The following is a 27,911-nucleotide window of genomic DNA, read 5'->3' as shown; positions in this document are numbered from 1 at the left end:
AGTCATAACATTTTTATAATTTTCTATATACTCCATTGTATCTATACATTCTAAGTACCAAATACGTATGAGAGTATTGATACAGTCGATAAGAGAACATGCAGGCATTTAGTGGAAATTTTTCGATGGAACGACGTTGGCATTATTGAGCACGCGTGAGGCCGGAGCACCGGGCAGTTGTACGAAAATGGCGGCTTTACGGCGAGTGTTTTGAAAAGTATCTGTTCGTATTTCGGGCGTTAATAATTCGCCAATATGGACATCTCGAGTATGCTCGAGGTTGAAGTGAAGGAGGTGAAGGAGGCAGAAAGTAAAGAAAACGGTGAGCATCATTTAGTTGTGGTTGCCTCTATAACAACTCATTCTCTGATCTAACCTACATAATTCTATAGTGACACCCGGAGCAGTCGTTCCTTCGAGTGCCTGCATCCCACCCACCATTTCTCAGGAGGAGAGCGATTTTTACAAATTACTGTTTGGCAATGGTACGCACATTTCTGCAAAGAATTTGTGGATTTTATATTAGCCTTTTTCATATCAGCTGTAAATAAGAGCATCCTGTACTCGTTTTCCCTCTTGATTCATTTGATCTCATTACTACACACTACTGTCCTCAAATTTATTTTCTTGCTATTTTTTTAGATATAGCTTCAGTGCGATTTCGCAGGCTTCATTGTACTGCTTGTGACATTCATATTGGTTCAGCACCAGCTAGGGCTTGTGACATGTTTGAACATCCGGTATTGCGTACTTTACTTTGTGCAAAATGTCGCCAGTTTTACGGTGATGGAACTTTTGAGCAAGGTATGTAATATTTTGTATATCTTGAAAAGAAATTTCTAATGTTATACCTTTGTTTTATAGGAGAGGATGCAACAGATATGTTTTGTAGATGGTGTGCTAATGGTGGAAATCTTTATTGCTGCTCGTATTGTAGTAATACATTCTGTTATAAATGTATAAAGCGTAACTTCAATTCCTCAGTAAGAAGGAATATTGAAGCAGATGAAAAGTGGAAATGTTTTGTGTGTGATCCTCTGGATCTTTATACATCAAGAGCAGTGTGTTGGGCTTTATTACAGCACGTTCAAACGGTTACGCGAATATTACAAAACGACAAAAGAATGCCATTCTGGGAAGTACAAGAGAAGATGCATTTGGACGAGAGTCTTTGTTGTCCACGTAAACGGAAACGTAAACGTCGAAAAACCGGTTCGAATTCGGAGGATGATGACGACATTTTTACACCTGACGTTAGTACCGCAGCCGGGGCCTTCGTGAAACGAAAACCGGGCATCAGTACCATTCCTCCAAGGATCAGAGTGATAAATGGCGCTGCGAAACGTACTCAAGTTCATCGGCCAATCATGATAAAATCTAACCTCACTCAAAGCACTTCCCGTACGGGTTATCTTCCTGAAGTGGACCGTACAAGCGAGGTTTCCAGCCCGTGCAACACTACAGCATCCACAGCTGGTTCCCGAGTGCAATCTCAAGTTGATACCGGTACTAATACTGGTAAACAAGACTCCATCGTCGTTCCGCCCATGGTGCCTTACAGAAGTACCATGACCATAAACGCAGTACCTACTGCAAATTTACTCCAATCGGTACCGAAAGTACCGATCTTTAATTCTACGTTTGAAATGCCAGCGCTCTCAAGTACTAGTGATCAGTCGTCTGTAGGATTTCATTCATCCTTGCCTACGATGTCGGCCTCTACTTTGACTTCAGTTTCCTCGTCATCGTCGCAGCGTCGGTCGCAACCTCAACAGTCTAATCAACAGGTTCAACTATATTCACCACGTTTCGTGAGACCACCGCGTTTTGCGCAACCGCCACGCCACTCACAACCACATTTTCAGTATCACTCACAAAGACATCCGAATCCTTTGCAACGTCCGTCACTACCACCAAGACTGGTACCCACATCATCACGAGGAAGGTTGACTTACCGTGGTGGTAAAATGCCTATGGTTTCAATACCCAATCGCAGTGATGGAAGTCAAAAACGTGCACGCTTCCTTTTACCAAAACCGCAAACTCTCCCAAATGTTACAGATACCTGTACGAATGTTATAGAAATCGACAGCGATTCAGATGATGTGGATAATAAACTCAAAAGTAGTTCAATGTTTGGACGAAGTTATTCCAAACGTCGGAATGGTCCTGATGATTTTGAAAATGATGGAACAGAGAATCGGCCTGAAAATCCTATACGACTTCATGGTCGTCAAATAAATAAAATTTTCTATAACTTAAAGGCCAGATTGAGCATATTACTCAGTGAAGATAACACGGAAAAAACTATACACACAACGACAAGACGCTTTCACAAAGCTATTCGCAAAACTATATCGAAATTGGTAGAGGTAAATTCTGACGTAATTCGCGAATACAATGCATACTGTAAGTCTACGGCTAACGAAGAGAATCAGGACAAAGGGAATATGAATATTGTCAAGTCAAAGAAGGTACAACTTCCATTGGAAATGAAATGCGTCAGGGATTCTGCATCGGAGTCAGAAGATTCTAGTGATAGCGATGACACACAGCAGGACTTTGAAAATTTGAATAAACTTATCGACAATCCTACAACAATCGCTTTTGATTCGACTGAAAAGGTAGATCAGTCAACAATGTGCAGTCCTGTTCCGACTGCTGATAAATCGATACAAGTGTACGACGTAATTGCTCGCGATTATGAAAAGTGTATAGGACATTCGGTATTGAAAAAAACCGAAAACTCTGATAATAATGAGGAAAACGAAGTATCAGATAATAGAATTGAATCCACTGCCACAACTAGTGGTGACAATTCCGAAAAGTATGCTGAAGAATATATTTCCTTCCTTCAGCATATCGAAGATCATGGAATTCAAACGGAGGATACAAAAGGTCTATTGAGTCCTGATGAGATTCCGTTACAGGATATGATAAAGAGTTTCCCGGGAGATTCTTCGACATCCTTTGAATATGGAAACGACGGCTCCGAAATGGCGATCGATGGTCTTGGGTCTACATACAGATTGAGAAGATCAACCAGATCGGTAGTAGAGAAATCGTATAAGGCCCGTGCTGATTCTCGAAATAGATCGAATAAAAAACGAAAGGGTAACCAAGAGCGACCCCGGATAAAAGAAGAAGAGTCTGGTAAAAAAGACAGTCAAGTTAAGAAGGAAGTCCTTGATAAAGAAGACATGGAACTCGCGTTGAGAATGCAGTCCAGGAAATTGAGTACATGCGACGCGAGTGAGAAGCCCGCTGGAAGTGAAGATGAGTGCACGATCATTGAATGATTGTAGAGAAAAGTCATGGAAAATTTGTAGAACAAATCGTCATACGATTTTATTGAAGAAATCAAAGAAACGAGTGGAACAAGGAGTAACAGAAAATAAATGGCGAATAAGAAAAAGAAAAAATTATGTCAGTGACGTCGATTATTCGTTAATGCGGCAAAGACGCTTTATAGTATAACGATTTGACTGCGTTCAGTGTCATGATAATTTTCACTTTTTTACGGCGTCCCAGCACGTCGGAGTCTCATCAGTTAAAAAGAGAATATTGATTACCACGAGTGTCTCTTGCGACTTAGGAGCCGCTGTTTATGTAACACGACGAATTGTTATCAATTATGGTTAATTGGCCGAACTATGTCGCATCCTTTTTGTTATTGTCATGTATGTACATTGTCTACCCTAATGCTATTGATGGTGCGGTCTTTTTTTTGGGTACCCACTATACTATAATAAACAGCAAAATGATTCAGGCATCCGAAGAATTGTAATGAATTTGCAAATGGCGTTCATGCAATAAATGCAGTTATATAATTGCAAAATACACTCTGCGTGTTACAGTATAAATATTAGACTGGTCATTGAACCTTTAGTTACTTGATCACAGTACAATACAGAAAACATTGTTTTTCTCAAAGTTTTTGTTATTTTTTACAAATACTTATTCATAGTTCTGTGTTGTCACATTCATTCCACTTTATTTGTTTATTTGAATCGTTTTTTTTATCACATTTACTCTGGCAGCCAATTAATTTGATTCAGTTAATGAAGCAATGAACAAAAAGTGTTACTAACAAATTGGTAGTATACATGGGGTTATTATTGTATACATTTATTGATCGAATCCGTAAAAAAAGGAGTACGGTAAAAGTTTACATTTATTTTTCCTTTTATATTGACTTTGTTTTTCCTACCCGGCTATTAGATTTCAGGATTAAAGGGAAACAATAGTGTCGAGTGACGATGAATTTACGAAATGTTTTTTTTTTCTTTGACTTATTTATCACTACGCCGACAGTAATACGCAAAGGGACGCGGATGGCTATTTGATCGCTTATATTATAATTATATATCTGGCAGGACTTACGATGTACATACTTTGAAAATCATGTAAATTATATGAATAATCATTATAAAGATCCCATTGGCGTGACTCATTATAATTCCTCTCGGCTCTCCCGTGTGAAATGATTGCACATTCCTGCAAACTGGAGTGCACATTCCTACAATGTAATTTACCGCGAAAAAGAGCATTAAAAAAGTTATAATCGTTCTTGAAAGCTTTCTTAATGCTTCAGAATATTTGTGAAAATATCGAGAAAGTTCTATCGAGACTCTTTGCTTTTAATTTGTACTAAGAAATTTTTTGCAGAGGCTGCTCTAAACAATGGATATTTTAAAGACTAAAATTGTATCTTTATTTACCATTTTACGTCTACCTATGCAGTACATAACATTTACAGACAAATCAGTTTAGTTATTTCTGTGCGAAATCTTACTAGCCAATATCGTTAGCGTCATCATCATCATCGGTGCATGCTCTAGAGAGTAATTGGTAAAAATAATTAAAAAAAAAGGAGGCAAGGCTTATCACGATTTAAATAAAACGTTAACAAACGCATAATTTATTGCGTAACGTTAGAAATGCAATTCGATGCGAACAAAACTTTCTTTCTGGACTGGTTATACGTATATTCACTTATAATTTACGCAACCAGTATAAATAAATAAAGAAAAACGTCTAGTGACGTATCAAGCATATATCGCATACGTACGATATCATATGTGACACGTTCACAAGAATAAGACAAACGTTCGCAACAGCCTATTTATACATAAGCTTAAGAGTATATTAAATAAGTGAAGGAGGACGTTGAATAAGGCCACATAAAATGACTATTATACATCATTCGTCAAGCCCAATTGGTCGTAAAATGACGTCTCGACGACAGGCGTCGTTAGTAGACTGAGAATTTACGACTTATGATAAACGGTAAACGATTAATGGCGAATCGTTATTTCTTAATGAAGCGACTTCAAGTCGCAGCACCTTAGGACACTTGGAAACGCAAAGATATTCTTCCTTGAAATTTAGTATCTGAACTGTCCCTTTTTTCCTCGTCCATTGTGATAGACCCTTAATGGCGTGTAGTTACCATTGCCGTTCATTGCTGAAACATATTTAAAAAACAGGTGATCTTAGTAAATCGATATAATTTAGGGAAAGGATAAGATATGACTTACACTGCTCGTATTCTTTAATGGCAGCTTGGTGATTAAAAGGGATATTAGGATATGTATGTGAATTACAAATTCAAAATGCGTATATGATTAAATTGAAGCAAAGAACTAACCCTGAACTATAGTTGGCGGCTGTCGTGGTCCATGAGTTGTCTGTGCGTGACAGCGAGGTTTCAATAACCCATGATATAAAATGAAGTAAGCCACTGCCACTATGGCAGCTGCCACTGCCATACAGCGATAGACAAATCTTAGGTCATTTATTTCGGATCGGTTAAAGTCGTTGCCATTATTAACGTATGCTCCGATGACAGCACCGATGCAACGACCTATTAAACATTATCATACTTGATTGATCCCATCGATTTATATAATAGTTTGATGACAGAGGTTTATATGAAAATTTTACCTATGCAAAAGTGTGCTATGACCGGCAACGCCTGCGCGGTGACTGTCAGATGCCGTGGCACCAGGTGTCGCATATATAAAATGGCCGTTACCCACATAATAGCGAGGGTAAAGAGTTCAACAGCCTCGGATATTATCGACCACCAGGTATCCGAGACGAGACTCAATCCTGTGAATCTTAGAATGTAAATTGTGAACGCTGTGATTAGGAGATTACTGTGTCCACAGTAATCTACTAGGTTCTCTGACTTCCAGAGGAACAGTACCGCTGGTAATGCTCCTATTGTCAATGCTATTGCTATCGCCAGATCGTCTCCTTTAAGGCTGGCTAGATGACTGTCAGAAAAAAAAGATTGTTCAGAGTTGATTATCATGTGTCAAAATGATGTTAAGCGTCTTTGTAGCTCACAGAGGAAGATAGCTGTCCATGGAACTCCAAAATATTCCCATTACCAGTAGTACCAGCAAAAGTGCTGCAGTTTCACTGCCATATCGTTTGACGGCACTCATTGGTAGCGCTAGCATGCCACTTCTGGTATGCCACCACCATTCAGGTGGACTCAGGGGCATTCCATTCGCCGTGATGGCGATCAGGGCGGCGAGAAGCATTAAAACGGCAAATAAAGCAACTGGCAAGAAGTAGGCAGGACTTGGTGGCATCAGGGTTGATAAATATCCAGCTAGTGGAGCAAAAGCAGCGAATCCTAAAGAGCCGAATGCTAGTTGTCTGCCGACGTCGCCACGTCCACAGGATGTTTCTCTAGTGGCGATCACGATGGCTCCATCGAGTAGAGCCACAGCAGTAGTGGGAAATATGTCAGCGATAGAACGAACCACTACGTAGATCCAAAACGTCATATTCGGATCTCCAATGATCTTGTTACATTGATTTTCAGCAACGACGCTACCTAAAAATTTTAAAAACTATTCTAACTCGCTCTTGAGGATGACATAATTTTTGAAATAGTTTCTATAATTCCTTACTAACCCGCCAATGCGTAACTGTCACTGGGATCGCACTTGATGGAACAGGTCTTATTCAAAAGTGCCATCCTCGTCTGAACATTTTCTGGGATCCTGCATTCAAAGAAGTCGGATACTGGATAGCTACACCACTTGTCTTGGAGAGGATCATCGGACTCCATGGGCTGTTTCAAGGTCACGTTCACAGTAAAACTTTGGGAGTAACGCGCGGAGACGTGACACATAATTCCACCAGTTTCCAGATCATTGAAGCATACATGTGGCGGTATTCCGTCCTTGATTACGAGATCAGCGTAGTCTTGGTTCTCAGTTGATCTTTTGTTCTTTCCCTTCTTGTCCTTTAGTAAGGATATGCGGATACCACAGTTAGGACATTTACCAGATACTTGATTAAAATCCATAGTGTAACGATAAGAACAGTCCTCACCTGGGAGTCTGCCTCCAGCTGATCAACGATGTCGGCATCCTCTTGATAAGTGTAAGTAACATCTTCTACCTCCACAGGTATAACCACTGTCTCATCTCCACTGCTCTCGATGCCGTCAATTCTCTCCGACATCGTGTCCCACTTTAAGAAATCAGTGTTCCTTGTTGCATTTTCGGTACAGACGTAGGAACAGTTCTTAAGAATGAGGGGACTGGCGCGCTCCTGCCAAGGAATGCAGGTCAACGAATCCTGACATCTCTCTTGATAGAAGATTGCACCGTCGTTGTCGCATATGAAGCTAACAGACGGTTTGCTACCATTCTGAGGATTCACTCTGATTACCGGAGGCACCAGAAGTAGACAGGAGTACAGAATAGCGGACAGTAGACAGGTTATCGCTATCATAACTCGTAGGTAACGGCCCGTCGAGGCTCTGCTGTTGGTGCCTTGACGTCCTGCCAATTTATCTGCCAATGGCGCCATTATTAATGGTCCCAAAATGGCCACGACTGGTGAGACTATTGATACTATTCGTAGTTCTTCCAGTGTCAAACCAACTGCTCTCATATGCAGTGGTAAAAAGGGGAAGAGACAGCCCATTCCTGAAGAAGATCAGTGAGTAATGATTCGATCTTTTTGAAAATTGGACTTTGTCTGTTTGACTTACCTCCAAAAAAAACAAAAAGTAAAAACTTCAAGGACAGCAAATTTGGATTTATTAGTTTGCCGCGCACTGCGCTCTTGGACGCTCTTGCAGGCGCCATTGTAGATGCTGTGGTAGTTGCTGTCATTTTTATGGTTCCTATACAATTTCAGGACATCCATTCAATTCGGACAATAAATCCCACTCATTGTACTCTTAATTTCATTTTTCCAGCAGTCCAAGGAAAAGTCTGAAACAAAATATGAATTTATAAATTATCATAACTACATTATCAATCAAAATTTGAGCACATAGACGTCATCAACAAGGAGGTGAAAATTATCAAGTTATCTGATCAAGTGTCACGTGTGTGTTTAATGCTTCGCCACGTCCCGGAAGTCACTTCGACAGATAATCCTGCAAGATACGGATGCGAAGGTAGAAGCCTATTGTTTGAAACGGAAGTGAAGGCAACGTATCAACAAGCTCAAATGGAAATACAACTACAATTCGTTCCTGGAAAGGATGGCTAATAATAGGCTATATCATTAAACGAATTCTATATAATGTCACCGAAATTTACAGTTAAAAGAAATCATTTGGATTTCCCAGAATATTTTTAACTGTGTATCACGTGTCAACTATTAGAGCGCAGGGAGAGACGTACGCACGATGTGCAATAAATGGAACCAGTGTGAATTCACGCTCGAGGGCGTCAGTCGCCCCGTGCCAGCGAGCACGAGCGTGACCAGTACTAGGTGAACGCATTATTCACTGTCCTTTCTCGAGATAGTATTGTCTCCTTCTTTCTCTCTTTGGCCGAATCAATTTCTCTATCCAATTTACATAAGCCACGCAATCCATTCCATTTTTATATCACACGTACCGTCGCGTTGATCGCGATGGGTGCCAAGGCAAACTCCAAGAACTCCGTGCTACTATGCAAGATTAGTTCATCCCGTGGACATTGGATCGGTCAAGTTAGTCTCCATTCTTACTTCCACTTTTTGCCTCATTACGTCGCTGACGTGATTCCCAGCGGCGGATCAGTGACGCAATCCAACATATTTGCCGGTCTAGATCACCAACTTGATTCCTCGTTTAGCCTGCATGGCAAAATTCTATATTCCCAGCCTTCTTTGGGAATCACCTAGCGACTAGCATGGGATCTGAAGTAGAATTGTACTCGGGTAGCACTTTCAATAATGACTATGACGTATGCTACTATAACGAACCATGCTACTGGTGGGTCAGATCTGAAGCGTCTCCATAGCTTAATCCGTAGTTACTCAGCGGACGTCCACTAATCTGTTTAATCATCTGCAGGATCATCCATGTTACTTAACAATTTAGGTCTTAACGACCACGATGAAATGCTCCGTTGAAGCCAGTGCTGATTCTCCAGGAGCTTATTCGAGGTCGTGCCTACGTTGCTGTTCGACGCTGAACTAACTGGGTTAACGACGGTCAGGTCACCTGGAAGCCTTCAATGCATTCCCAGTTACATTGCACCCTACCGCCTACACTTGCTCTGGGTCGATCCTGGATTTTCTAGGTAAAAAATTAAAATCCTATTCGAAGACTGCGTCGCGAGTCATTTCCAATGCAGAAAGCAAATATCAAAACTATTAATGTGCCATGTGTTGACATGAACCTGAGTGTACGCCGCTGGGTTACGTCATCGAGAACAGGTTCGGCGATACCGTCATCTGTTTTTTTGAAATTGTCCGTTTTGAAGGCTGCAGGAGTCAACGAAAGTATATATATAACCACGTGTCTGTACTAAAACACACTGCAGTAGACTCCCGTATAAACGGGCGAGTAAATCGTGCTGTACAAATTCAATTCTTAAATCAAGTAATTCCTGTGTTTTATTATTTGGCGCGTTCTACGAAGAATCGCGTTACATGAAAACAGTAGTCGCAATATCTTTGGCGCGTTATACGGGAGTCTACTTTATTACATTAGTAGAATAAGTTAGAGATAGTAGATAGTATTTTTTTTTTCACCGCGCCTATATTGCAAATAAACATTTTCACTGAAGGCGGGAGCGTCGCGACGGTTTACACGCGAGTCCTAATTATTCGACCCGTTTCCTTCCTACTTTTCTTGATGCGTGTTCGACCTACATACGGACGCACGCACTTACTCACGCAACTATGTATTGTTACCTATTCTTAACACACTACGAATTAGTTTTATTATATCCCAAAGGTCGACACTGCGTCGAATTCTATTCACTTATTAGTCAAAATAATTTTACATTTCCTGCAGACAACAATGTCTGACTGTACCAACTACTTTCACGAAAACTATAGGCAATGTTGACTGCGTCAACAATATAGTGTATGAGAACCTGGTGAATTTAATTCAACCGTGGTTCCTATGGCGCCCGTATACACTGAGTCAGATTAACGATATTTTTATATTTATCGTATTCCAACCTGAAATATGATGGTAGACATAAATGTTTGTATTGAAAAAAAACAACACTTTATCACAGATTTGTGTAATGTGTGTAATTTACAAATAAAACAAGCGTTGAAAAATCAAGTTTTTTTTTAAAATCGACATATATATATTTAATTCTTTAGTTTTCATTAGAACGAAGATGATATAGTACATTTATTCCATGCCCGCATCAATTTCATAGTTAGCGATGTCGCATGGTGTAATTTTCATCTCGTTCGTTCATTCATTCACGACTTTACCATCCCTACCACTCGCTGCTCTCATTCGTGTCGTCGTATTAAGAGGCGAGTTGATTTAATCTCGACGTGGAGATATTTCGAGAGAAGCGAACAAAACGCACCAACTGCGTACACAAGACAGCTGCAAAGATTCGCCATCGAGTAACCGGTTTACACGTATGTATATTCAATCAGAATTCTTGTTTCTTCCTGGGGCCGTCACTTCCTCGTGTAGGTACGACAACTCCGTGTTTACGTTCCTTGTACTCGCTAACGGGATCGTTACCGGCCGATATAAAAACGTGCCTAGATAGTATCGTACTGTACTCAGGCGCAGGGCATACTGAGAGTCATGGCCGCCCGAAGAGAAAGAACCAGGAAGAATGTGAAAAGGAATAAATAAGGACAAAAAGAGAGTGAAAAAAATGGAAGGTATTGCCTCATCGCATAGAATACGCACCGACGTCGGTCGACGTCGTCTTTGTTAGGTTATTACGTTCTCTCCCGCATCCCTTTGATCGTTTTTAATTCCATTTATAAGAGTTCATGCGAATTTGGGACGTCACTGTTTCGGTATCTAGTTGGAACCGACTGGTTTTCTGTGTTGGATCGATTGGCAATTTTGCAAAGGTCAAGGGGTAACGCAGGGTACAAGGAGAGTTACTAATGATTCAGGATCCTATGTGTTTACTATCTTGAATCGATGAACGTCGTGACGCTTTGTTTCATCCACGTATTAATACCCAACTAGGTAACTGTAGCAATACTTTTTAGTGGTATCAGGAGGTTGTTGATCTCGCATTGCGTTCTCTTCTATGCTGAGGATCGCAATCCGTTATCAAGAGCCACGTCGGGGATTTACGCATATACATATACCTATATATGCACGTATGCTTGCGGAACACAATAAGGAAAATGTCAGACATTTTTATTGAGCTCGGGCAATGTCAAATGTCAGTTTCGTTCTTTTAAGGATATCTGCTAGTCCTCGAACTATATTGATATTGCACGACACATCTTTTTGCCCTTAAATAAAATATTTCAGAAAAATATACCCTTACTCACAGTGCCAATTCAATCTTGTAATGAATGTAATCCAGTAACCGATCATTGACAGGTAAGAATCCAAGTAATCCAGTGTACAAGAGAACTCACGATGTGTTCACTTGGGAATACAACGAAACTAAAGGTAACCGATCCACGAATTGTATTCAAGTGCAACGCTATGAGCGGACGTAGCGGAGCGAGTCAAAGCAGCTCTGAGAGTCTCTGAGCGACTGTTGCGCGTTCACAATGCTCAGGATCGTGGAGTCAGTTGAAACCGCCGAGACACGCCGCTCTGCACAACCGCCGGCGCTTCTCACCGTGTGTCTCACCATCAATGTATCTCCTTCGGTAAGTAGCTATACCTATATACAATACACTGTATATTATATGTATACTATAACGTGCTGCAGGCTCTATGCGTTCTATACGATATGGCTTACATGTTACGTTAGGTTATAAGGCGCTCACGTGCTGACTAGCATCGCAGTGCAGTAGGTATAGAAACTAGATAATGTGCCTCAGGCTATAGCAAACGACTCTTCTATGGTTTACCAAGAAGGCACGTATTGCGTGTGTGTGTATTGTGTGAAACGGACCGATGTTTCCTGGCTGGGTTTATTAGTTTTCGTCAGTTTGCTTATAGACGCCATTTGTTCTGTATACAGATACAGTTTCGTTTCTGGACGTTATTAGTTTGGTCAGGAAGTTGTCTCTAGGTATAGGTTTATTAATTGGTATGTGGTGGGTCGTTTAGGATCGATCGCTGACTGGAGATGCGTCTCAAGAGAAGAAACTTTAGGGTTGCCAGTAGAAAGGATGGTGGCTGGTGGGTATGGTTTGAAGAGTGCATATATATGTATATAGATGTAGTACATATGCGAGAGAGCTGTATTATAGGGGTAAAATTTATTAGTATTGCGTATCAGAGAATCTAAATCGTCAATATACTGATTAAAATTATCGAATTCATTACTTTTCAGTGATTGTGATTACAATTTGCGGATTGACCGTGTAAGAAATTGTCTTTCTTTTTCCACTTGTCCCTCAGGTTCAAAGCTATGTCAATACTGTCACCTGTCAAAGTAAAATCGAACTTGATACGAGTTAGTAGGAAAAAGATTTGCTTTGCTTAAGTGATTAAAGGCTCATTACCTTGGGGTTCATCTAGATAGATTTTCCTTGAAAATGTGAATGGCTGCTCCACTGTATCGAATATTCTTTTATTGACTTCCGTGGCGTTAAACTTCTTGCCACTTGACAGCGAGTCCTCTAAAGCTTTTAGAAATACGGCCCATCGCGGCTTGAAATAATCGGCCACCACTCCCGACCATTGTTTATTTGCGTAATCACGTATTTCACCATTAGGACCCCATAGGGTTATTTGATTTCTTGCATTGTACTCGTATAATTCTTCTTCTGCTTTGTTAGTGGCGACAGACTTGGCGTCGCGAAGCCAGACGCCGAGTAGGAAGTCCTTGCTTGACGCTAGAATCTTTTCCAGATCGTCAAACAGTTCCAGCATCAAGGATGCCTGCTTTCTATATTTGGTAATGTTACGGTATTACTTCATTGACAAGAAAAATATATTGTTCGTCTATTCTTTTAGAAGATACCTGAGTGCCGTGATGTTTTTCTTATTGAAGGAGTTCAGCACGTTTGTGTAGATGATGTCGGCGGTTAGTTGAAGAACTTGCCGTGTAAGGTCCACAACATCATGGCGGTACAGGGTACTATTTCGTCGGCCATATCTACCCTCAAGGAATACTTGCCAGGTGGAGAGTATCTGATCCCGGTCGTACCATGACTGAACAAGTATGACAGCTGTCAAATTTGATTGATGCCTTTGAAGCCATATGGCTTTGTATATGAAATATATCTTTTAACCACCTACCCAAGGTATTATTTTTAAACTGGGGTGTCTCGTAATGACGTATTGACCTCTTACTCTTTGAAGTCCTGAGAAATTGTAAATTGTCCTGCCCAAAGTTTTCCAAGCTTTCACGGTGTACTCGTTCCAGGATCCATATCTTCTTCTGGAATAATCCTCAAACCTGGACACAGCATTCCCACGTTGGTAGGAGCAGCATTTAACATCGTATATGCTAAGTTTTACTTACCATGTATCAAGGTTAACTGAATTACGTCGATATGCCATTTCATTCATTAATTCATACATGACGTAATTCTGATTGATACCTTCAGGAGTAATGCCTGTGCCGATCATAGTGCCATTTTGAAGTTGTCTACCCTCGAATACCCGCTGCATTACCGTGAGAATAAAATGATTAATATCTTTATACAAACTGATAAGAATTTGATTTACCTTATTTATGATCGCTGCTGAACCAAACATTCCCAGGGTTCCGCCAAAATTGTGAAGCATGCACCATATAAATGGTTGACCATAATATGACTTTAGTCTTGTGTATTGTGGAAATTGTTCTGACTGAAGATCCAGGATAATCATTTTGCCCTTAAAGATGAATTTGCATACAATAGATGCCAATCAGAATAAATAGGATAGTTTCTAAACTATTTTGACATGATCCTTACTATTGGTACTGAAGTTATAAATGCTTCTACTCTGGACTCTGTCCAGAAGATGATGTCATGAACAAATAACCAGCCTTGCAAGAGCCTGAAAGTCAGTACGGGTCAACGAGTTAAATATATTGAATGGAAACTTTTGATATCAAAAGTTTAGACTCTATATAGATATAATATATCGCAAACCAAATAGCACCAGGATCCACAGTTGTCATAGCATCATAAATGGAACGACTGATATTTCTCAAGGACGCCAAATTAGTGGTAGGCGGCTCATTTTCATTGAACGTGTCGCAGCTGTAGACGTGATCAGTGCCAAATTCATTTATATACTGAAAATATAAATAACAAAATGGAAGTATTTTGAAAATTATCTTCGAATCAATAAAAAATCATATAATGATTTTCACCTCTTTTAAAAAGTCAGAGCCAAGCTTCTTGAAGAGGGGATCTACAGGATTTAGTAAGTTAGGGCTGAAAAAAAATTATAGTAATAATGAATAATGTATGTCATTTCATTCCATATGAAATATTTCATTGGATATAATCACACTCCTACCAGCAATATTGATCATTAAAATGATTCCAGCACTGTGTCTCAGTGACATTTGCAGCAGGAAAGAGTCTTGTCAATGCTCGTGGTACATGACCAGCAAATGCAGGCAATACAGGAATAATTCCTAGTTCTCTCATTCGTCCCAAAATCTGATGTTGAAGTATCACAGTGTGCTTGTGCCACGATGATGACAGTGGGCCACCCCAGCCACGAATATTACCCATCCTAGCCCTGAAAATGGTAAGAACAAAGTTATTAGAGAATTCCACAAAAATAATTGAATTTAAAAAATAATTACTACTCACCAAGGCAGAAAGGCAACACCACCAAAATGTTCATCAATTTCCTCCTGTGTCATATTTAGACCTAGATAAATCTTCTGCCAAATCGCTTCCTGTCCATGAAATGCCAATGCCAAGTTGATACCGTTCAAAGCCATCCAATCTATATGCTTCTCCCATTGCTCCCATTTCCACCACACAGTACTGTATCCAGCCACTACCACATTTTGATAATATCTAAACCTATAAAACAATGACGTTCATTCCAGTGGCCTTTCATTATCTTGTTTTGGTTGTGATTGTACAGTCATTACCCACCTGTCGTTCGACGTGACTGTCAGCTCCACTTCCGGTAGCTTATTAGGAAGTTCCAATTGCATTCCTTCCCAGGCGATGTGGACGTTGCAATAATGCTTCAAATAATAATGAAGACCCCATGCAGCAGCCACACCACTTGTCGCCAGAATCTCAACATTATCTTCGACACTCTTGGATATCTAAGAAAAATCAACAACATCCTAAATACCAAGATCTCATTCGATAACCCCATTCATATGATTACCTTAAATCGATCTCGTCCTGAGATACCGAAATCAGGATCAACAGAAATAGAAAATAGCGAAGCTCCGATCGTTCCTAAAAGTCTTTGAGCGACTTTACGAGCAGCTTCAGCCTGGACTTTTGCTGAAGCTTGTGGCTTCACGTGACCCAGTGTATGCTGAAAGTCTACAAGCACTTCATCAACGTATATTACAATGTTTTATTAGTTACTTACGGTCGGACGAAGCTTCTGAGATGTTGATAAAACAAATATATACGGCCAAAAGTAACAGGCAAAATTGTACGTTCCACGACACTATGAATTTGGTCATTATTTATATTGTTTACATCAAAGAGAATTAAATGATCGTTTCTGTTCAAGAGGAGAGACTAGAGATATCTAGACACTACGTGCTTCTCATTTGCTCCACGCAATTGATGCATCCTCTCTCCGGTTGACCAGAGGCAAAACAGCAAATGATAGCCGCCACACTGCTCTGACATTCATAATGATGCTATAGGACATAGTTCTAGTGTATGATAATGTATGTGGAGATAATTTCAATACCAAGTAGGAGAGAGTGGGACGCAGGAAAGGAAGAGAGATAATAAGACTCCAAACACTAACAAGAGACCTGAATAAACAGTAAGGAATTTTATTTACATTTAAGTACAGTATCTATATTATTTTAGTAACTGTACACTGCTTTGACTAACGCGTAGCAAGTCATTAAGAGCTGCCACTGATATTGTTGACCATTATAAGAATCCTGAGCTCTATTATTTTTCAGCGGATGTGTCCTGGACTGCCTTTTCAGATTGAATGTGGACGTAAACATCGTCGCCAACCTGGACACTTCCTGTCTTGTAGAGGCCACAGTTTATCCCCATGGTTGGTGCTTTACCGTCTACTGCTATACGTGCCGAATCCTTCTGACTTCGAAATCTAAAAAAATGTCTACTTATTAATAGGTAAAGAGAGTATAAGAAGAAACAGAATGCAAGGATATCATGTGCGATCATGCCAATAAGACTATATCGGTATCTTACGATCTTAATGTCTTGAGGGGTTCATCTTTGTCCATAATACCCGTGGAAGGGTCTATACGTATCATGGTACATCTGAAATGATTGCATTTTGTTTCTCTGGGTTAGACCTTGAGTTCCAATCCGAATAAAACTGTTCATGGAGTTGCAATACCTTGGACAGGGTTTGACGTTTCTGATAACGACTTGGGAACCGATTTTGATCCATTCCCAGTTGTCTTCGGCGAATGCCTCTGGACCCTCGACCACTATGTTTGGACGAAACTGTAGAGCAGGTACAGGTCTGTCCAGTTTTTTATTGAGAACATTCACCGAGGACTCAGTCATGAGCATGTAACTAGCCAGGTCTGAGAAGAGGCCCTGTAATTGTGAATGTATTTCAAATTTGGATCATAATGCGAATACGATGATTATTTTATTGTTGGTACTTATAGCCTTGGCTGATACGTATAACGAGTGTAATACGGTTTACATATGTTGAGTACCGTGTCTTCGTTCCTAAGGGTGTTGTAGACCTCGGCGAAGCGTTTCCAGGGTCCTTCAAGGATGCGCCTAGTGCCTGGACACGCGTACCCGATCCGGAGGCCAGAATTTGTCCCGATTAAGAATCTACCCAACCGAGATCGTTAGTCGGTTGCTGTCCTGAAGTTGATCGTCGTGTCTGACGATCAGGTTGACAAGATGAGATGTCAAGTTGATGAAGTGGAGCACCTCGATATCCATTTGGAAGCTTCGTTCCCGCAATCGATGCACTTCAGAGGTTCTCCCCACCACATTTTGCATTCGACTGTTGATGAAGTGTTCCCATTAACGGGCTGACCTTCCTTCGGGATGCTGAAGATCAGTGCTGGCATCCCGACGGCTTCCAGTTTCACATGAGAATCATCAACAGCGCTCAGAGTCACCAGGACCAGGGTAGGAAAATTTCTGCCAGTGCGAAATTGTCCTGTCTCCTCGTTATATACCAGGAACATTCTGTTTCGTGAAGTGGAATATAGTTGATGTTTCATTTAGTTGTATAATTATTTTCACTTAAATATTTATCAATCCAGACAACGCATAAATCCTGAAGTCATCGTTGACATGACTAAAAGAGGTCTTATGCGTCGAAGTTGTCCTTTAGCCATCTTAACGATGACTTTAGCATTCTTGTGTCGCGTGGGAAGTGTTTATACCTACCTGTCTCTAAGGACGACATTTCCTGGAGTATCCGTAACACTGATTCCATATTCAGTGAAGTGGCACTGCTTCACGTCCTTGCCGCGTCCTGACTTTAACGGATAATAAAAAATCTCTTTGATCTTCCCAACCTTCAGCCATTTTGGATCTGGCAATTCGTCTATAGCTTGCTCCTCGTCAGTCAACGCCATGTCCATTTCCGTTTCAACATTTTTAATATATCCGTCCTTCTTGACCTCTTCAAACTCATTCACCGCTTCAACATTCTTCTTCGAACCTACATCCGATACTTGTGATTTGTTCTTCTGCACAGAATTCGAGTTACTTTTATCGGTTTTACAATGTCCGTTATCCTCCCTATTTCTAGCTGAAAGCTCAGGCTTCTGTTTACTGGCAGAATTTTCCGACTGTCTCGAATTTTTCTTACTAATCCAAACAGCCACACCGAGCGCAACGGCCACGCCACACGTTAAAACAAATACGATTTTATTAGACTGCAGAGATTCCATAATTACCAATCACGACGAATTAATCAACTTCAAGTCACTAGAGCTCCTCTGCCCTGCAGAAAATTCTGGTTTAGCTCAGTGCGTCTCTCTGTGCGATCTGCCACTTACGCCCACTTAACAACTTCTACTTCATTTGACACCTTCCTTACGTAAGAGACCAAAAGGAACTTTCCCACCAGAACCACAATCCGCGACTACCTTACAGTATTAAATGAGTTTCTCGCTCACCGAATATTTCCTTTCGATAACCTAGTCCGATTAGATCCGTAAGCCTGGAGCGTGCTTGATAATACCTTATCAGTCAACAATTCACAGTATGTCACTATCACTTAGTAGTATTCATTTACAGACGTTCACTGCCAGTGTCACTGCTGATAATTATTACGAAATCGAGGAAGATGCCGCCAGCGAGACTAAGGTCTCCAACAAGTAACTGGTATTCGTTGAACAGATCGATGCTTCCTTTTTCTTTCTTTATTTGCCCTCTATTCTTTTGCTCCGAGTGAAGTCAGTACTTTAGGCAACGTCGCGACGACTGCCAACAAAATATCAACACGTCATAATGAACCTGGGCCTTGGAACGTCGCGAGATGCCATGAAGTTGGTAGCTACGAGGTCACGACGTCGAGGTTTGCCGCTGTTCTGGATTATCTGTCTTATGTAATACAAAACGTATAGCCAAGGTGTCGTTGATGTGGATGAGGTCAAAAGTCGGGGCAATTGGAGGTGGGAGACCGTACAAGCTGTAGCAATACCCTCGGAATCATTTTACATGCCGTCGGGACGGTCTTTCGAGGCACAACGATTGGCTCTGCCCGCGACCAGTTATCTGACCTAGTATCAGTGCACTGGGCTTACGTAATCAGAAGTTACCTCGGCGTTACTACAACAGACTGTATAATGCTACTTTATCCCTAATTGAACTCTAGCGTAATCAACTTTGTACCACTTTCGAGTATCTTGTACTATTTTGTATTATCAATAAATCTTGACTAATGGCGCAATTTATTTTCAACTCAGTATAAACGAATTGCGTAAGTAATATATGTATAGTTGCTATATTTATCATCATTTTTTCCTTAATGGAGTACAATTCACATTATAGGATTCCGATATATGCTATTACTTGTCTGTTACACACCCTGCACATGATATCAATGACAATACCTGTTTCTGAGATATCGTGGTCATGAGTATATTCTTATTCACGTCATTTCCAGATGGCTATTATTTATCCAAAATCTCTGTACTGGCCATTATCGATACTGGTAACTCGACTGTGTCTACCCGTCAGAAGCAGCGTGCGTTGTTTTTTTGTTGATTAACTGTAATTGGCATTCTGTATTCTAAATTATGTACGTCGCCCGTTCATAATTTTTTAATGAACCTAATCAATTCGATGCTTCCATTATATTCAAAGAGACTCAACCCTTGTGACAGCTGTCATCTTGGGAGATTGTCATTGTCGTCATCAGCTGATTAAAACTTAAGCTATAGTTTAGTCTAAGAGATCAATATAATGGGTGGGTTTTCATAAAGTTACGGTAATATATACCAAGATAGAAAAACATATAAGTAATTTGGTGCAATGCATGCATACTTCGTGAGAAAGATTCTTACTTGCTGGAGAGTTCATTGTTCTCGATCTGCCAAAGAAACACATCGAACTCGTAGGACGATTATACTATGAAGCTAAGTATAGATTAAGTACTTTTTTTTTCTAAATTTATAGTATTGAACTGTCACTGATGGTCTCTGACATGAAAATTTATTACAAAATTATACATATATTGTTCACCATGGATAATCTTCTAAACAGCAAAAGATATTTGTTGATGTTGAAAAAATATACTGATGGTGATACGATACAATCACAATAATAATAACAACAACAATGGTATCAGCCATAGGTACGTAAGGTAGAATAAAGATCGGAGACCTTTGGGTTAATAGAATTTCAATTTATTAAGTTTTCCTAGCCATCAATGTCTTGATTCTCATTTACAAAGGTATTACATCTTAATGATAATTATAATTATAATCATAACCGTAATCATAATCATAATCATAATTTATAATGGCAATCAATAGTAATCGTAATATAATAATAATCATCTCGCAAAATGAATCCGTCATAAGTCTGTCCGTATGCCAACCGTCACGTAGTTATAGTAAAGTCCTGGTCCGATCAATTCTTACTTGGGTGTCGTCATAGTCTTCGTAATCGTCATTAGCGTCATAGTCATCGTCGCGCGCCTTATGCAAATACGCGAGTCGCGGCAATAAAGATGCGTGTCCCGCTCGACACGCATTTAACATAAATAATTCAATGGGGTAGGTATGGGTGGTTAGGAGGGAGGGTGGTGGGCCAGGGATGGGGATAAGGGTATGGATGGGACTTGTATGGTTCCTGACTAGAAATTAATCATCTTATTTATTAAGGGTAATTGTAGGCTATCGAATAAATGTACACTTAATAGACAGAGACACTCGTCGTAGAAGACGAAGCATGGAGAAGGCCGCGCACGCGCGTTCGCAAAGTCCAACGAATGAATCGTCAACAAGTCGTTATAAATACAAGGTCAGGTTAAGGATATCACGTGAAATCCCATGACGAGCATTCAATCTGAATATCAAAGGTATTTGACTCATAATAGATCTTGCCGATTGTCTGTGTAGATTTGAAAATGTCGTTTGAGCAATTCAAATTTCGCGGGACTCCGCGTCCGCGTTCACGGAACGTCGGCCATACGAGCATAGGTAGAGAACAACACTCGCCGTGGCGACATCGATTCTTATTCGGATATCGCGAATATTCGCAATTTGCTTCTTTAATATTCTTTTTATCTTTTCATCGTATAGTGTGCGTCGTTTCTCTTTCTCCTTTTACCTTTGTTTCTTCTCTCTCTCTCTCTCTCTCTCTCTCTCTCTCTCTCTCTCTCTCTCTCTCACACACACTCTTTTCTACATTCTTTCACCCTGAACGTAGCTATCAATAGTCGCCGACGGTTTCGCCACGTTATTAAAGACACGTTTACGCGCGCCTCGGCCAGGATTTGCGCAATACGAAACGCCCTCGAACCGACACTCTTCCCGATGCCGTCCTTACGATTTTGCACGAGTTACTATGCAGTAAGAGAAATTCATGTGAACGCTCCTTAAACTCTTTGACTGCCCCTTACGTGGCTACTACGACCACAGCGCCGCACGGTGTGCTGCAGCGGAAGTGAAAGTGTTAACGTACTAAACTCGTGCATGCAGTTTGGCTCGTGTCATGTGACGAGATCAGTTTTAAATAATCAACATGATACGTAACTCATGCAACGGCGTCAGGATTATGATTCTTACCAGACACAACGAGGTATGCGTTAATGAATGTTGGTCTTCGTACTGATGCCAATTAAATTGTGCCAAAAACGCCTACTACCTCTCTATCGACGTTGCTACCCTTTTTCTTTCTTCTACTTTTCTCTCCCTCTTACTTTCCCTTATAACTGCCTCGCAACGTATCTTTATCTAGTTGTGTAATTAGTAACCACTGCGTGCAATTAGTAATTTCCGATATTTCGTAGGCGCCCCGACGCGAATACCCATCGCCGTTGTCCTATCAACTAAACCTACCGCTCCGTCATTATTATCATTATCATTCTCACATCATCCCTGACATAGTCGTAGTTTACGTATTTCTCTCTCTTTCATCTATAACTCTCTTTCCTTATCTAATGAGTAGCGCGAGCATGCGCTCTCCTACATGTTCATTTATTTATTCGATCTTCATCTGCACCAGCACGGCAAATCGATGCACACTGATAAGATATCGAGCGGTTGATGATATTTTTTGTGACTACATTACGTCACACACCGTGTACAGTTGCAACTGCAACGAGAGCGTCGGTGGCGTCGGAGGCGGTGATGGCGGTGGCGGCGACTGGCGATACTTGTTATCACCTTCGTTTTTCATTACTATCAACCCCGATGTGCAAAGGTTTTGTAATCTTCACCAATGACAATTGTTATCAAACTTCGTTTTCCTCGATATAATCAACAGCGGCAGCGGCAGCAATAACAGCAGCAGCAGCGGCGCCGACGGCGGCAGCAACAGCAACGGCAACAGGATTAGTATCGCGACGCTCGCGCTCACTTAATACGTAACCGTCTACGGATTCTCCTTCATTAATTAATTTATTAATTCTTTATACTTGTAAACGTTAATCTTTATCGAGCGCCCTGACGGCGCCCGACGGCGCGCATGCGCACACCCCGGTTTTTATGTACCTGGTGCTTAGCCTACTTACATATATAGCTATACGTTCACGACTATATACATTAGAGCAACGGCATTCGTCAGCACTCATCCGACATTTGACCCGAGTAGCTCATCCATAAATTTTCCTTTCTTTTTCATTTTACGTCATTATTCTTACCCTCAAGTTCTCTTCCTCTCTTGCCTGTCCGATCAAAAATTATCCCTTTCCTATTATCGGAGCGACGTCTGCCGAACGGCTCGTTAAGGAACTACACTTTTTTTGTTTTATTTTGTCACATATACATAAAGTACATGTACGTACAAGTAAGGTGAGTCTCTAAGAGTGATAAGAGCAATCGCGGATTCAAAGAACTCCGTGACTTCCGGTTATCAATAAGCGTCCCCGTTTCCGATATATTTTTCTTTTTTTTTTTTTTTTTTTTACTAAAGTCCCTATGGCGCCAGGATGATCATCGGCTGGTTATATATATATTTTTTAATTCACCTCATAGCTATAATATTAGGAAACTTTGCTATTTACAGATATACAGGACGCTTCGGTTTCCTGGTTTCCCGAAAGTCTAGAGTCAAATCTTTATGCGAGTTGGAGTAACGACAGTATAGATAAAAGCGCAGTCTCGATTAGAATCTAATGTATTAAGGTATACGCTAAATCTTAGTTAAGCTCAAGTATAGGCATTCCTTGAATAGTCCGTCGTCGCGTCCGTTTGAATCTCCCGCCAGTATCGTCTGCGAATCCACGATTGCCACGTGCACTCTTATCGCAATCCTTTTCACCTATAGAGAATCGAATCGAGCGGCTGCCGTTCGCGCCGTTATGTCCCTGTGTTTATTTCGTATTTGTTTTTTTAATTATTTTTTTTTCAATTTTTTTTTTCTCTAAATTCATAAACCTCCTCACTCAAATTGTTTTTAGATTCCCAATTCGTATACTATCTCCCTGTCGTACCTCGTAATTATCTCCTTGGAATGTCCCGTCTTCTCCTGCCGGAAATGAATTTTTCGGTGTATCTTAGCGAGTGACTAGTGTGTGAGTCTACGAGTGTGTAAGTATACGTGTAATCTGTGCGTGGTTAAAGGTAATTAGATTTTCCCCATCAATGTCCTCCATCCTTGTCCTCGACACTGTTCTACTCTATTACTACTGATAATTTTAACGGCAGTAACGTTATAGTATTTATAATAGAGTAGCAATGTTAGTATAGAGTGGAATAGCACGGAGTAATTAGTAGTAGCAGTAGTAATAGTAACAGTATCAGTAGCAGTAGTAGCAGTACTCGTATGTTATAGGTCGTAGTACAGAGTAGTATTTAGTGTAGTTTCATTAATGGTAACAGTATGCAGTACTCGTAACAGTAATAAGAAGCACTAATGGTATTACAGTGTTTCGTAGTGCCTTGTAATGTATCTTTAAGGTTGGGTATAAGGTACGTTACGGCAGCCGTCCGACTAATTCCCCTAGAAGTTTCACCGATGAAATTCAAATTTTTCACACTTTCTTTTTTTAACAAGCACGCAGATAAAGACGTATACACATGCACTCCGTATGTCACTTGATTTCGCAAACATTAATTCATTCATTCGCTTCTTATATCCATTCCTGATACCCGCTCTCGACAAAACGTTGTCCGTCGCGTCTCAAAACGAAAACGTCTTACGATTACGTCGATTACAAATTAAGCGATTTACCATTTAAATTATTGCACATTGAACAAACGATTACCAATAATTCTCTGGTGCGTATTGCGAGTTGCGTATGGCCATTAGCCTGGAGATTCATTAAATTCTAATTACTCGTTTTTTTTTTCCTTCGCGTACAGTTCTATTCAAGTTAATTTTTCTTGTGTACCATTTTTGGGTTTACGTGTTTCCCAATATTTTCATACCTGTATCTGTCCATGCGTGGTATTTGTAAGAGTGTATATTGTTTATGTTCGTGTGTGTGCGACGTGGCGCGTATACCTCTCGTTACTGGCTAATTAATTAAGGAAGAGGAAGGTAGTCGTAGTTGGACGTGTTGGGCCGGACGACAGGAACAATTGGAGCGAAGGGATTTGGCGATTGACTAGCTGACGAAGAGCTGATTGATTCGTAGCAATGAAATTTTGAAAATGATAGGATAGTACGGTCGCGTATTGAATTTTCTTCCCTCGCTAACGGAAAGCCTCGCTCCTCTGGCCGCGATTCTTTCTTGTCTGTTTCTATACGGAAAACCGGAAAACGACGTCGCTACGTACGAACGACGGATCTCGCAAGATTTCGGGTGATTGCGAAGGCAATGTCGAAACGCTTGGAAAACGAAACTTCCAACCAGGTATGATTTATGCGTGAGCGCCGTTAACGCACAAAACGCATAAAAGGGAAGGACAGGGCGCAACGTGCCAGGATAACGCGCTAACACTCGGCCGCACACATCGTAGCGGTAGCTGTAATTGTAGCTGTAGTAGTGGTAGTAGTTGCAGTAGTAGTAGTAGTAGTAATAGTAATAGTAATAGTAGTAGTAATAGTGAATAGTAGTAGTATTAGTAGCAGTAGCAGTAGTAGCAGTAGTAGTGTAGTAGTAGTAGCATCAGCAGTAGTAGAGTAGCGGAGTAGTAGCAGTAGTGGTAGTAGTAACAGCGGTAGTAGTAATAGTATATGAACCTTGAATTCGCATAGGAGTAGGTTAGGAGTGCCGGAGAGAGTAGAGAGACACAGTGTCTCTTTCAGTCTCTCCCGCGGTCGTGGAATGCCTTGCCGTGTGTTTCTAGCTTCGAGTCTCAGGGTAGTAGGGTTCAGGTGGCGCCACTCGCGACGCCGACACCTCCAGGAAGCTGCCGCTGCTTGAGCTGCTGCCTGAGCTGCCTCGGCTGTCTCGCCTGCCGTGGCTGCCTCGGCTGCTCCTGTTTGCCGACATGTGCGAGTATCTTATCCGTTTCCGGCAGGGAGGACTCCGCTGCGATTGGAAAGCGGCCTGGAGTACCGCCGTAACCGACCATATTGCTACCGCCACCGCCACTTCCGCCGCCGCGACGCACCAATGTCTTCGTGACGCTACGACGTACCTCGTTAACTTTACCAGCCTTGCCAGATTCACTGCCTTCGGCACTGCGAGCATCGACAGGGACACCTTGATCACTAGCATCATCACTGCCATCACTAGCAACACCATCACCACCATTGACGCCACGAGAATGACTGCCAGGGTTGACAGTGCTAGCAGCCCCAGCAGGAGCAGCCCGGACGCTACGATCGATCGCAGGAGGGCCTGACGACATCGACGTCGAGGTGGACTGCCGCTGCCACTGACGGTATGGAGACTCGACGCCGATCCCGACGCCGAAGGTTTTTCCATCGCTCTGGGATCGAGCTGCAAGATCAGAAGAGTCCTTGGCTTCCTTTGGGCTGCCGTTGGCGAACGACGTTCTGGAAGCTGAGCGACTTCTGCTTGTCGGCATCGCGTGGCTGACCGCTGATACTGCTGTTTCCGGTGAAGGACCATTCGCGTTCGAAGATCCCGGAGATTTCGATAGGCCCAGCACAGCAGAGCTACCAGTATGGCCTGCCTTCCACTTCCGCCCTCGCTCGTTGCCCAGATCGCCAGCGCAGCCGTAATCGTAGCTACAGCATAGCTGCCCGTCCTACGAAAAGTCCCATTAATGAAGTCACTCTCAGGATTCTTTACTATCTTAATACCATCACGCATTCTAACTACCCGATGTCTACCCTTTGTCTCTACCTAATGCAAAATCAATTCACCGTGTTCACCCGAATCCACCCTGAGTATTCATTCAATCTAGTCAATCAGATACAATCTTTCTTTCATTATGTTAGGACTTTCTTGTCCGGCAAGTACCCCTTGACATTCCCACCCTTGTGTGCATTCTGTGTTCCTTTGCCATTTCACCCATTAGTGGTATCCTTGGGCAAGGGACAAGATACGCTTTTCTAGATCCTACTGTATTTCTCGTTTCTCCTTACCGTCGTGGAAAATTCATTGTTTTCTCCTTAATCCCGCTTAAATGCTTAGCATATTGGTTGTATTCAAGTGAAACGTCGCCGAGTCCAAAAGTGCCCATCGCTCTCGTAAGCTCTGTTATTATTCAATACTAATATGCAATCATGTAATGTAAAAACGAATCCAATGAACTTCCAGGATAGTTATGAAAAGTGTCACGGTGGGATTCCGCGATAATAGTGGATATCACATCCGGCAGCGAGTTTACGTGTCTACATCGGGAGGATATTACGAAATAATGCTAGGACAACGAATGAAATGACAATTCGACCGAACGGAAGATAATTCAATATAGTCCAATGAATATCCACCCTTCAGAATCGCCAACTACAACTGCCCAAAGGATAGTGTAATCCCGGTGCGTCTATAATATTGCATGTGCTGATCCAGAGTACAGTGCATAAGACAAGAAGAGCGAAGATAAGAGAAGAAAGAAAAGAGAAAAGAAGAGAGCAAAGAAGAGACTAAGCATGCGACGCATGATGGATCGTGCCCATCGATAGTTCCAAATTAACCAAATGCGAACAGTTCGTTAAAATAAACATACAAAGAACATTCGAAAGACGTCCGCAGGACGTTCGTGGGACGTTGTGCGTCGTGCGGGTAGGTACGCTCGGTGCCGAACAGCCGTGAACAAAGATATTAGTCTCGTGCGATAATTTCAATAAAAGTAACTCCACAAGTGTCTTCTAAACCATTGAGGCTATTTAACGTAAGAAGACAGACAGGTGAATGAGAATGCCCAAGGAACGAAAGCACAGGATTTAGGCATCTTGTCTAAGGGAGCGTTCGTTGATGATTTCTAGCAGGTCGGCCGGAGACACAAGCGTAAGGATAAGAAGCGCAGCCAATCAGGAAGCAAGTTAAATAATTAATACGTCTAAAAAAGCCAATCGAGCGTAAGTAATATAGATTAAGTGGTAGGTATATAGGTGAGGTAGAAGTGATGTGATTACCGATGCACACAACACGCGCTATTGCTCACCAATTCGACGCAGTACGGCACCTGCAAGGATACCCATCGTTAGGCTGTTAGGTTAGGTTAGTCTCACGGCTCTAGGCGTGTTGTAAAGAGCGTCAAAGGCATTTATCCGTTTTTTAGACTTTTAAAAAAATCTTTTTCTTGCATTTCGAATCCTCGACATTCCGTCCTCTCGAATCAAAAATTACTGCTAGCCACTGTGTGTAATCGTACATTTAATTATAGGCTCGGGCGGTATTAGGCTTTCTGTATTGATTATGCAAAGACATT

At 41.3% G+C, this 27,911-nt stretch overlaps 5 protein-coding genes and 1 long non-coding RNA gene across 21 annotated transcripts in view; 2 read left to right on the top strand and 4 right to left on the bottom strand.

The window, feature by feature from the left end:
* Nucleotide 1: 1 nt before the first annotated feature.
* Nucleotides 2-4,435, top strand: LOC107266748. The gene is made up of 4 exons (XM_015737538.2): nucleotides 2-322; nucleotides 393-485; nucleotides 643-804; nucleotides 865-4,435. The coding sequence occupies exons 1-4, from the start codon at nucleotides 256-258 to the stop codon at nucleotides 3,297-3,299; spliced, it is 2,757 nt and encodes a 918-aa protein (XP_015593024.1). The 5' UTR covers nucleotides 2-255; the 3' UTR covers nucleotides 3,300-4,435.
* A 234-nt stretch (nucleotides 4,436-4,669) lies between these two features.
* On the bottom strand, nucleotides 4,670-12,076 carry LOC107266750. 4 transcript variants are annotated; one of them, XM_025083963.1, is made up of 9 exons: nucleotides 11,751-12,076; nucleotides 8,024-8,249; nucleotides 7,357-7,958; nucleotides 6,934-7,267; nucleotides 6,355-6,853; nucleotides 5,947-6,281; nucleotides 5,651-5,866; nucleotides 5,541-5,564; nucleotides 4,670-5,467 (listed from the first exon to the last, which is right to left on the bottom strand). In XM_025083963.1, the coding sequence occupies exons 2-9, from the start codon at nucleotides 8,145-8,147 to the stop codon at nucleotides 5,388-5,390; spliced, it is 2,214 nt and encodes a 737-aa protein (XP_024939731.1). In that variant the 5' UTR covers nucleotides 8,148-8,249; nucleotides 11,751-12,076; the 3' UTR covers nucleotides 4,670-5,387. The 4 variants fall into 4 exon arrangements, with proteins under 4 accessions (XP_024939731.1, XP_024939730.1, XP_024939732.1 ...); XM_025083962.1 differs by having other exon boundaries at nucleotides 11,755-12,076; XM_025083964.1 differs by lacking the exon at nucleotides 11,751-12,076 and adding an exon at nucleotides 8,886-9,326.
* On the top strand, nucleotides 8,266-10,548 carry LOC112494204. Its single transcript, XR_003059402.1, has 2 exons — nucleotides 8,266-8,979; nucleotides 9,326-10,548. It is a non-coding gene; the product is annotated as an uncharacterized LOC112494204 (long non-coding RNA).
* A 63-nt stretch (nucleotides 12,077-12,139) lies between the features above and the next one.
* Nucleotides 12,140-16,125, bottom strand: LOC107266749 (alpha-N-acetylglucosaminidase). Of its 2 annotated transcripts, XM_015737540.2 has the most exons (15): nucleotides 15,896-16,125; nucleotides 15,683-15,846; nucleotides 15,439-15,617; nucleotides 15,145-15,363; nucleotides 14,843-15,070; nucleotides 14,694-14,757; nucleotides 14,470-14,615; nucleotides 14,290-14,374; nucleotides 14,060-14,209; nucleotides 13,854-13,996; nucleotides 13,628-13,787; nucleotides 13,350-13,540; nucleotides 12,889-13,274; nucleotides 12,710-12,810; nucleotides 12,140-12,622 (listed from the first exon to the last, which is right to left on the bottom strand). In XM_015737540.2, exons 1-14 carry the CDS (start codon nucleotides 15,990-15,992, stop codon nucleotides 12,713-12,715), a joined length of 2,310 nt encoding a protein of 769 aa, XP_015593026.1. In that variant the 5' UTR covers nucleotides 15,993-16,125; the 3' UTR covers nucleotides 12,140-12,622; nucleotides 12,710-12,712. The 2 variants fall into 2 exon arrangements, with proteins under 2 accessions (XP_015593026.1, XP_015593025.1); XM_015737539.1 differs by lacking the exon at nucleotides 12,140-12,622 and having other exon boundaries at nucleotides 12,623-12,810.
* A 175-nt stretch (nucleotides 16,126-16,300) lies between these two features.
* Nucleotides 16,301-19,350, bottom strand: LOC107266751 (mitochondrial amidoxime-reducing component 1). 6 transcript variants are annotated; one of them, XM_025083966.1, is made up of 7 exons: nucleotides 18,402-19,348; nucleotides 17,887-18,312; nucleotides 17,419-17,682; nucleotides 17,193-17,316; nucleotides 16,862-17,067; nucleotides 16,711-16,782; nucleotides 16,348-16,606 (listed from the first exon to the last, which is right to left on the bottom strand). In XM_025083966.1, the coding sequence occupies exons 2-7, from the start codon at nucleotides 18,081-18,083 to the stop codon at nucleotides 16,441-16,443; spliced, it is 1,029 nt and encodes a 342-aa protein (XP_024939734.1). In that variant the 5' UTR covers nucleotides 18,084-18,312; nucleotides 18,402-19,348; the 3' UTR covers nucleotides 16,348-16,440. The 6 variants fall into 6 exon arrangements, with proteins under 6 accessions (XP_015593031.1, XP_015593032.1, XP_015593033.1 ...); XM_015737548.2 differs by having other exon boundaries at nucleotides 17,887-18,191; XM_025083967.1 differs by having other exon boundaries at nucleotides 17,887-18,191; nucleotides 18,624-19,348.
* A 991-nt stretch (nucleotides 19,351-20,341) lies between these two features.
* Nucleotides 20,342-27,911, bottom strand: part of LOC107266892 (protein kinase C-binding protein NELL1) — a 32,128-nt gene continuing 24,558 nt past the window's right edge. For 5 of the 7 annotated variants that reach the window (XM_025083958.1, XM_015737887.2, XM_015737890.2 and 2 more), the window contains 2 exons: nucleotides 27,616-27,665; nucleotides 20,342-26,282 (listed from right to left, as the gene is read on the bottom strand). In XM_025083958.1, coding sequence (XP_024939726.1) covers nucleotides 25,409-26,282; nucleotides 27,616-27,665 — 924 coding nt within the window. In that variant the 3' untranslated portion in view covers nucleotides 20,342-25,408. The remainder of the gene's footprint in view (nucleotides 26,283-27,615; nucleotides 27,666-27,911) is intronic. The other 2 variants (XM_015737888.2, XM_015737889.2) reach the window with 2 other exon arrangements.

Source organism: Cephus cinctus, unplaced genomic scaffold, assembly GCF_000341935.2.
Source record: "Cephus cinctus unplaced genomic scaffold, Ccin1 Ccin1_scaffold0330, whole genome shotgun sequence".
Lineage (NCBI taxonomy): Eukaryota > Metazoa > Arthropoda > Insecta > Hymenoptera > Cephidae > Cephus > Cephus cinctus.
Note: the sequence above shows the minus strand (reverse complement) of the source record. Positions and strands in the feature narration are given on the sequence as shown.

What these genes read in the sequence shown, in the direction of transcription:
- LOC107266748 (XM_015737538.2), top strand. Translation starts at nt 256, where the DNA reads ATGGACATCTCGAGTATGCTCGAGGTTGAAGTGAAGGAGGTGAAGGAG. An exon ending in GGCAGAAAGTAAAGAAAACG is followed by an intron (nt 323 to 392) that starts GTGAGCATCATT and finishes ATAATTCTATAG; the next exon opens with TGACACCCGGAGCAGTCGTT. An exon ending in TGATGGAACTTTTGAGCAAG is followed by an intron (nt 805 to 864) that starts GTATGTAATATT and finishes TTTGTTTTATAG; the next exon opens with GAGAGGATGCAACAGATATG.
- LOC107266750 (XM_025083963.1), bottom strand. Translation starts at nt 8,147, where the DNA reads ATGACAGCAACTACCACAGCATCTACAATGGCGCCTGCAAGAGCGTCC. An exon ending in ACTTTTTGTTTTTTTTGGAG is followed by an intron (nt 7,959 to 8,023) that starts GTAAGTCAAACA and finishes GATCTTCTTCAG; the next exon opens with GAATGGGCTGTCTCTTCCCC. An exon ending in AGCTGGAGGCAGACTCCCAG is followed by an intron (nt 7,268 to 7,356) that starts GTGAGGACTGTT and finishes TCCTTACTAAAG; the next exon opens with GACAAGAAGGGAAAGAACAA.
- LOC107266749 (XM_015737540.2), bottom strand. Translation starts at nt 15,992, where the DNA reads ATGACCAAATTCATAGTGTCGTGGAACGTACAATTTTGCCTGTTACTT. An exon ending in CTCAGAAGCTTCGTCCGACC is followed by an intron (nt 15,847 to 15,895) that starts GTAAGTAACTAA and finishes AAGTGCTTGTAG; the next exon opens with ACTTTCAGCATACACTGGGT. An exon ending in TTTAATGATCAATATTGCTG is followed by an intron (nt 14,758 to 14,842) that starts GTAGGAGTGTGA and finishes ATTTTTTTTCAG; the next exon opens with CCCTAACTTACTAAATCCTG.
- LOC107266751 (XM_015737545.2), bottom strand. Translation starts at nt 18,395, where the DNA reads ATGGAATCTCTGCAGTCTAATAAAATCGTATTTGTTTTAACGTGTGGC. An exon ending in CCCTTAGGAACGAAGACACG is followed by an intron (nt 17,068 to 17,192) that starts GTACTCAACATA and finishes TCACAATTACAG; the next exon opens with GGCCTCTTCTCAGACCTGGC. An exon ending in AACGTCAAACCCTGTCCAAG is followed by an intron (nt 16,783 to 16,861) that starts GTATTGCAACTC and finishes CAATCATTTCAG; the next exon opens with ATGTACCATGATACGTATAG.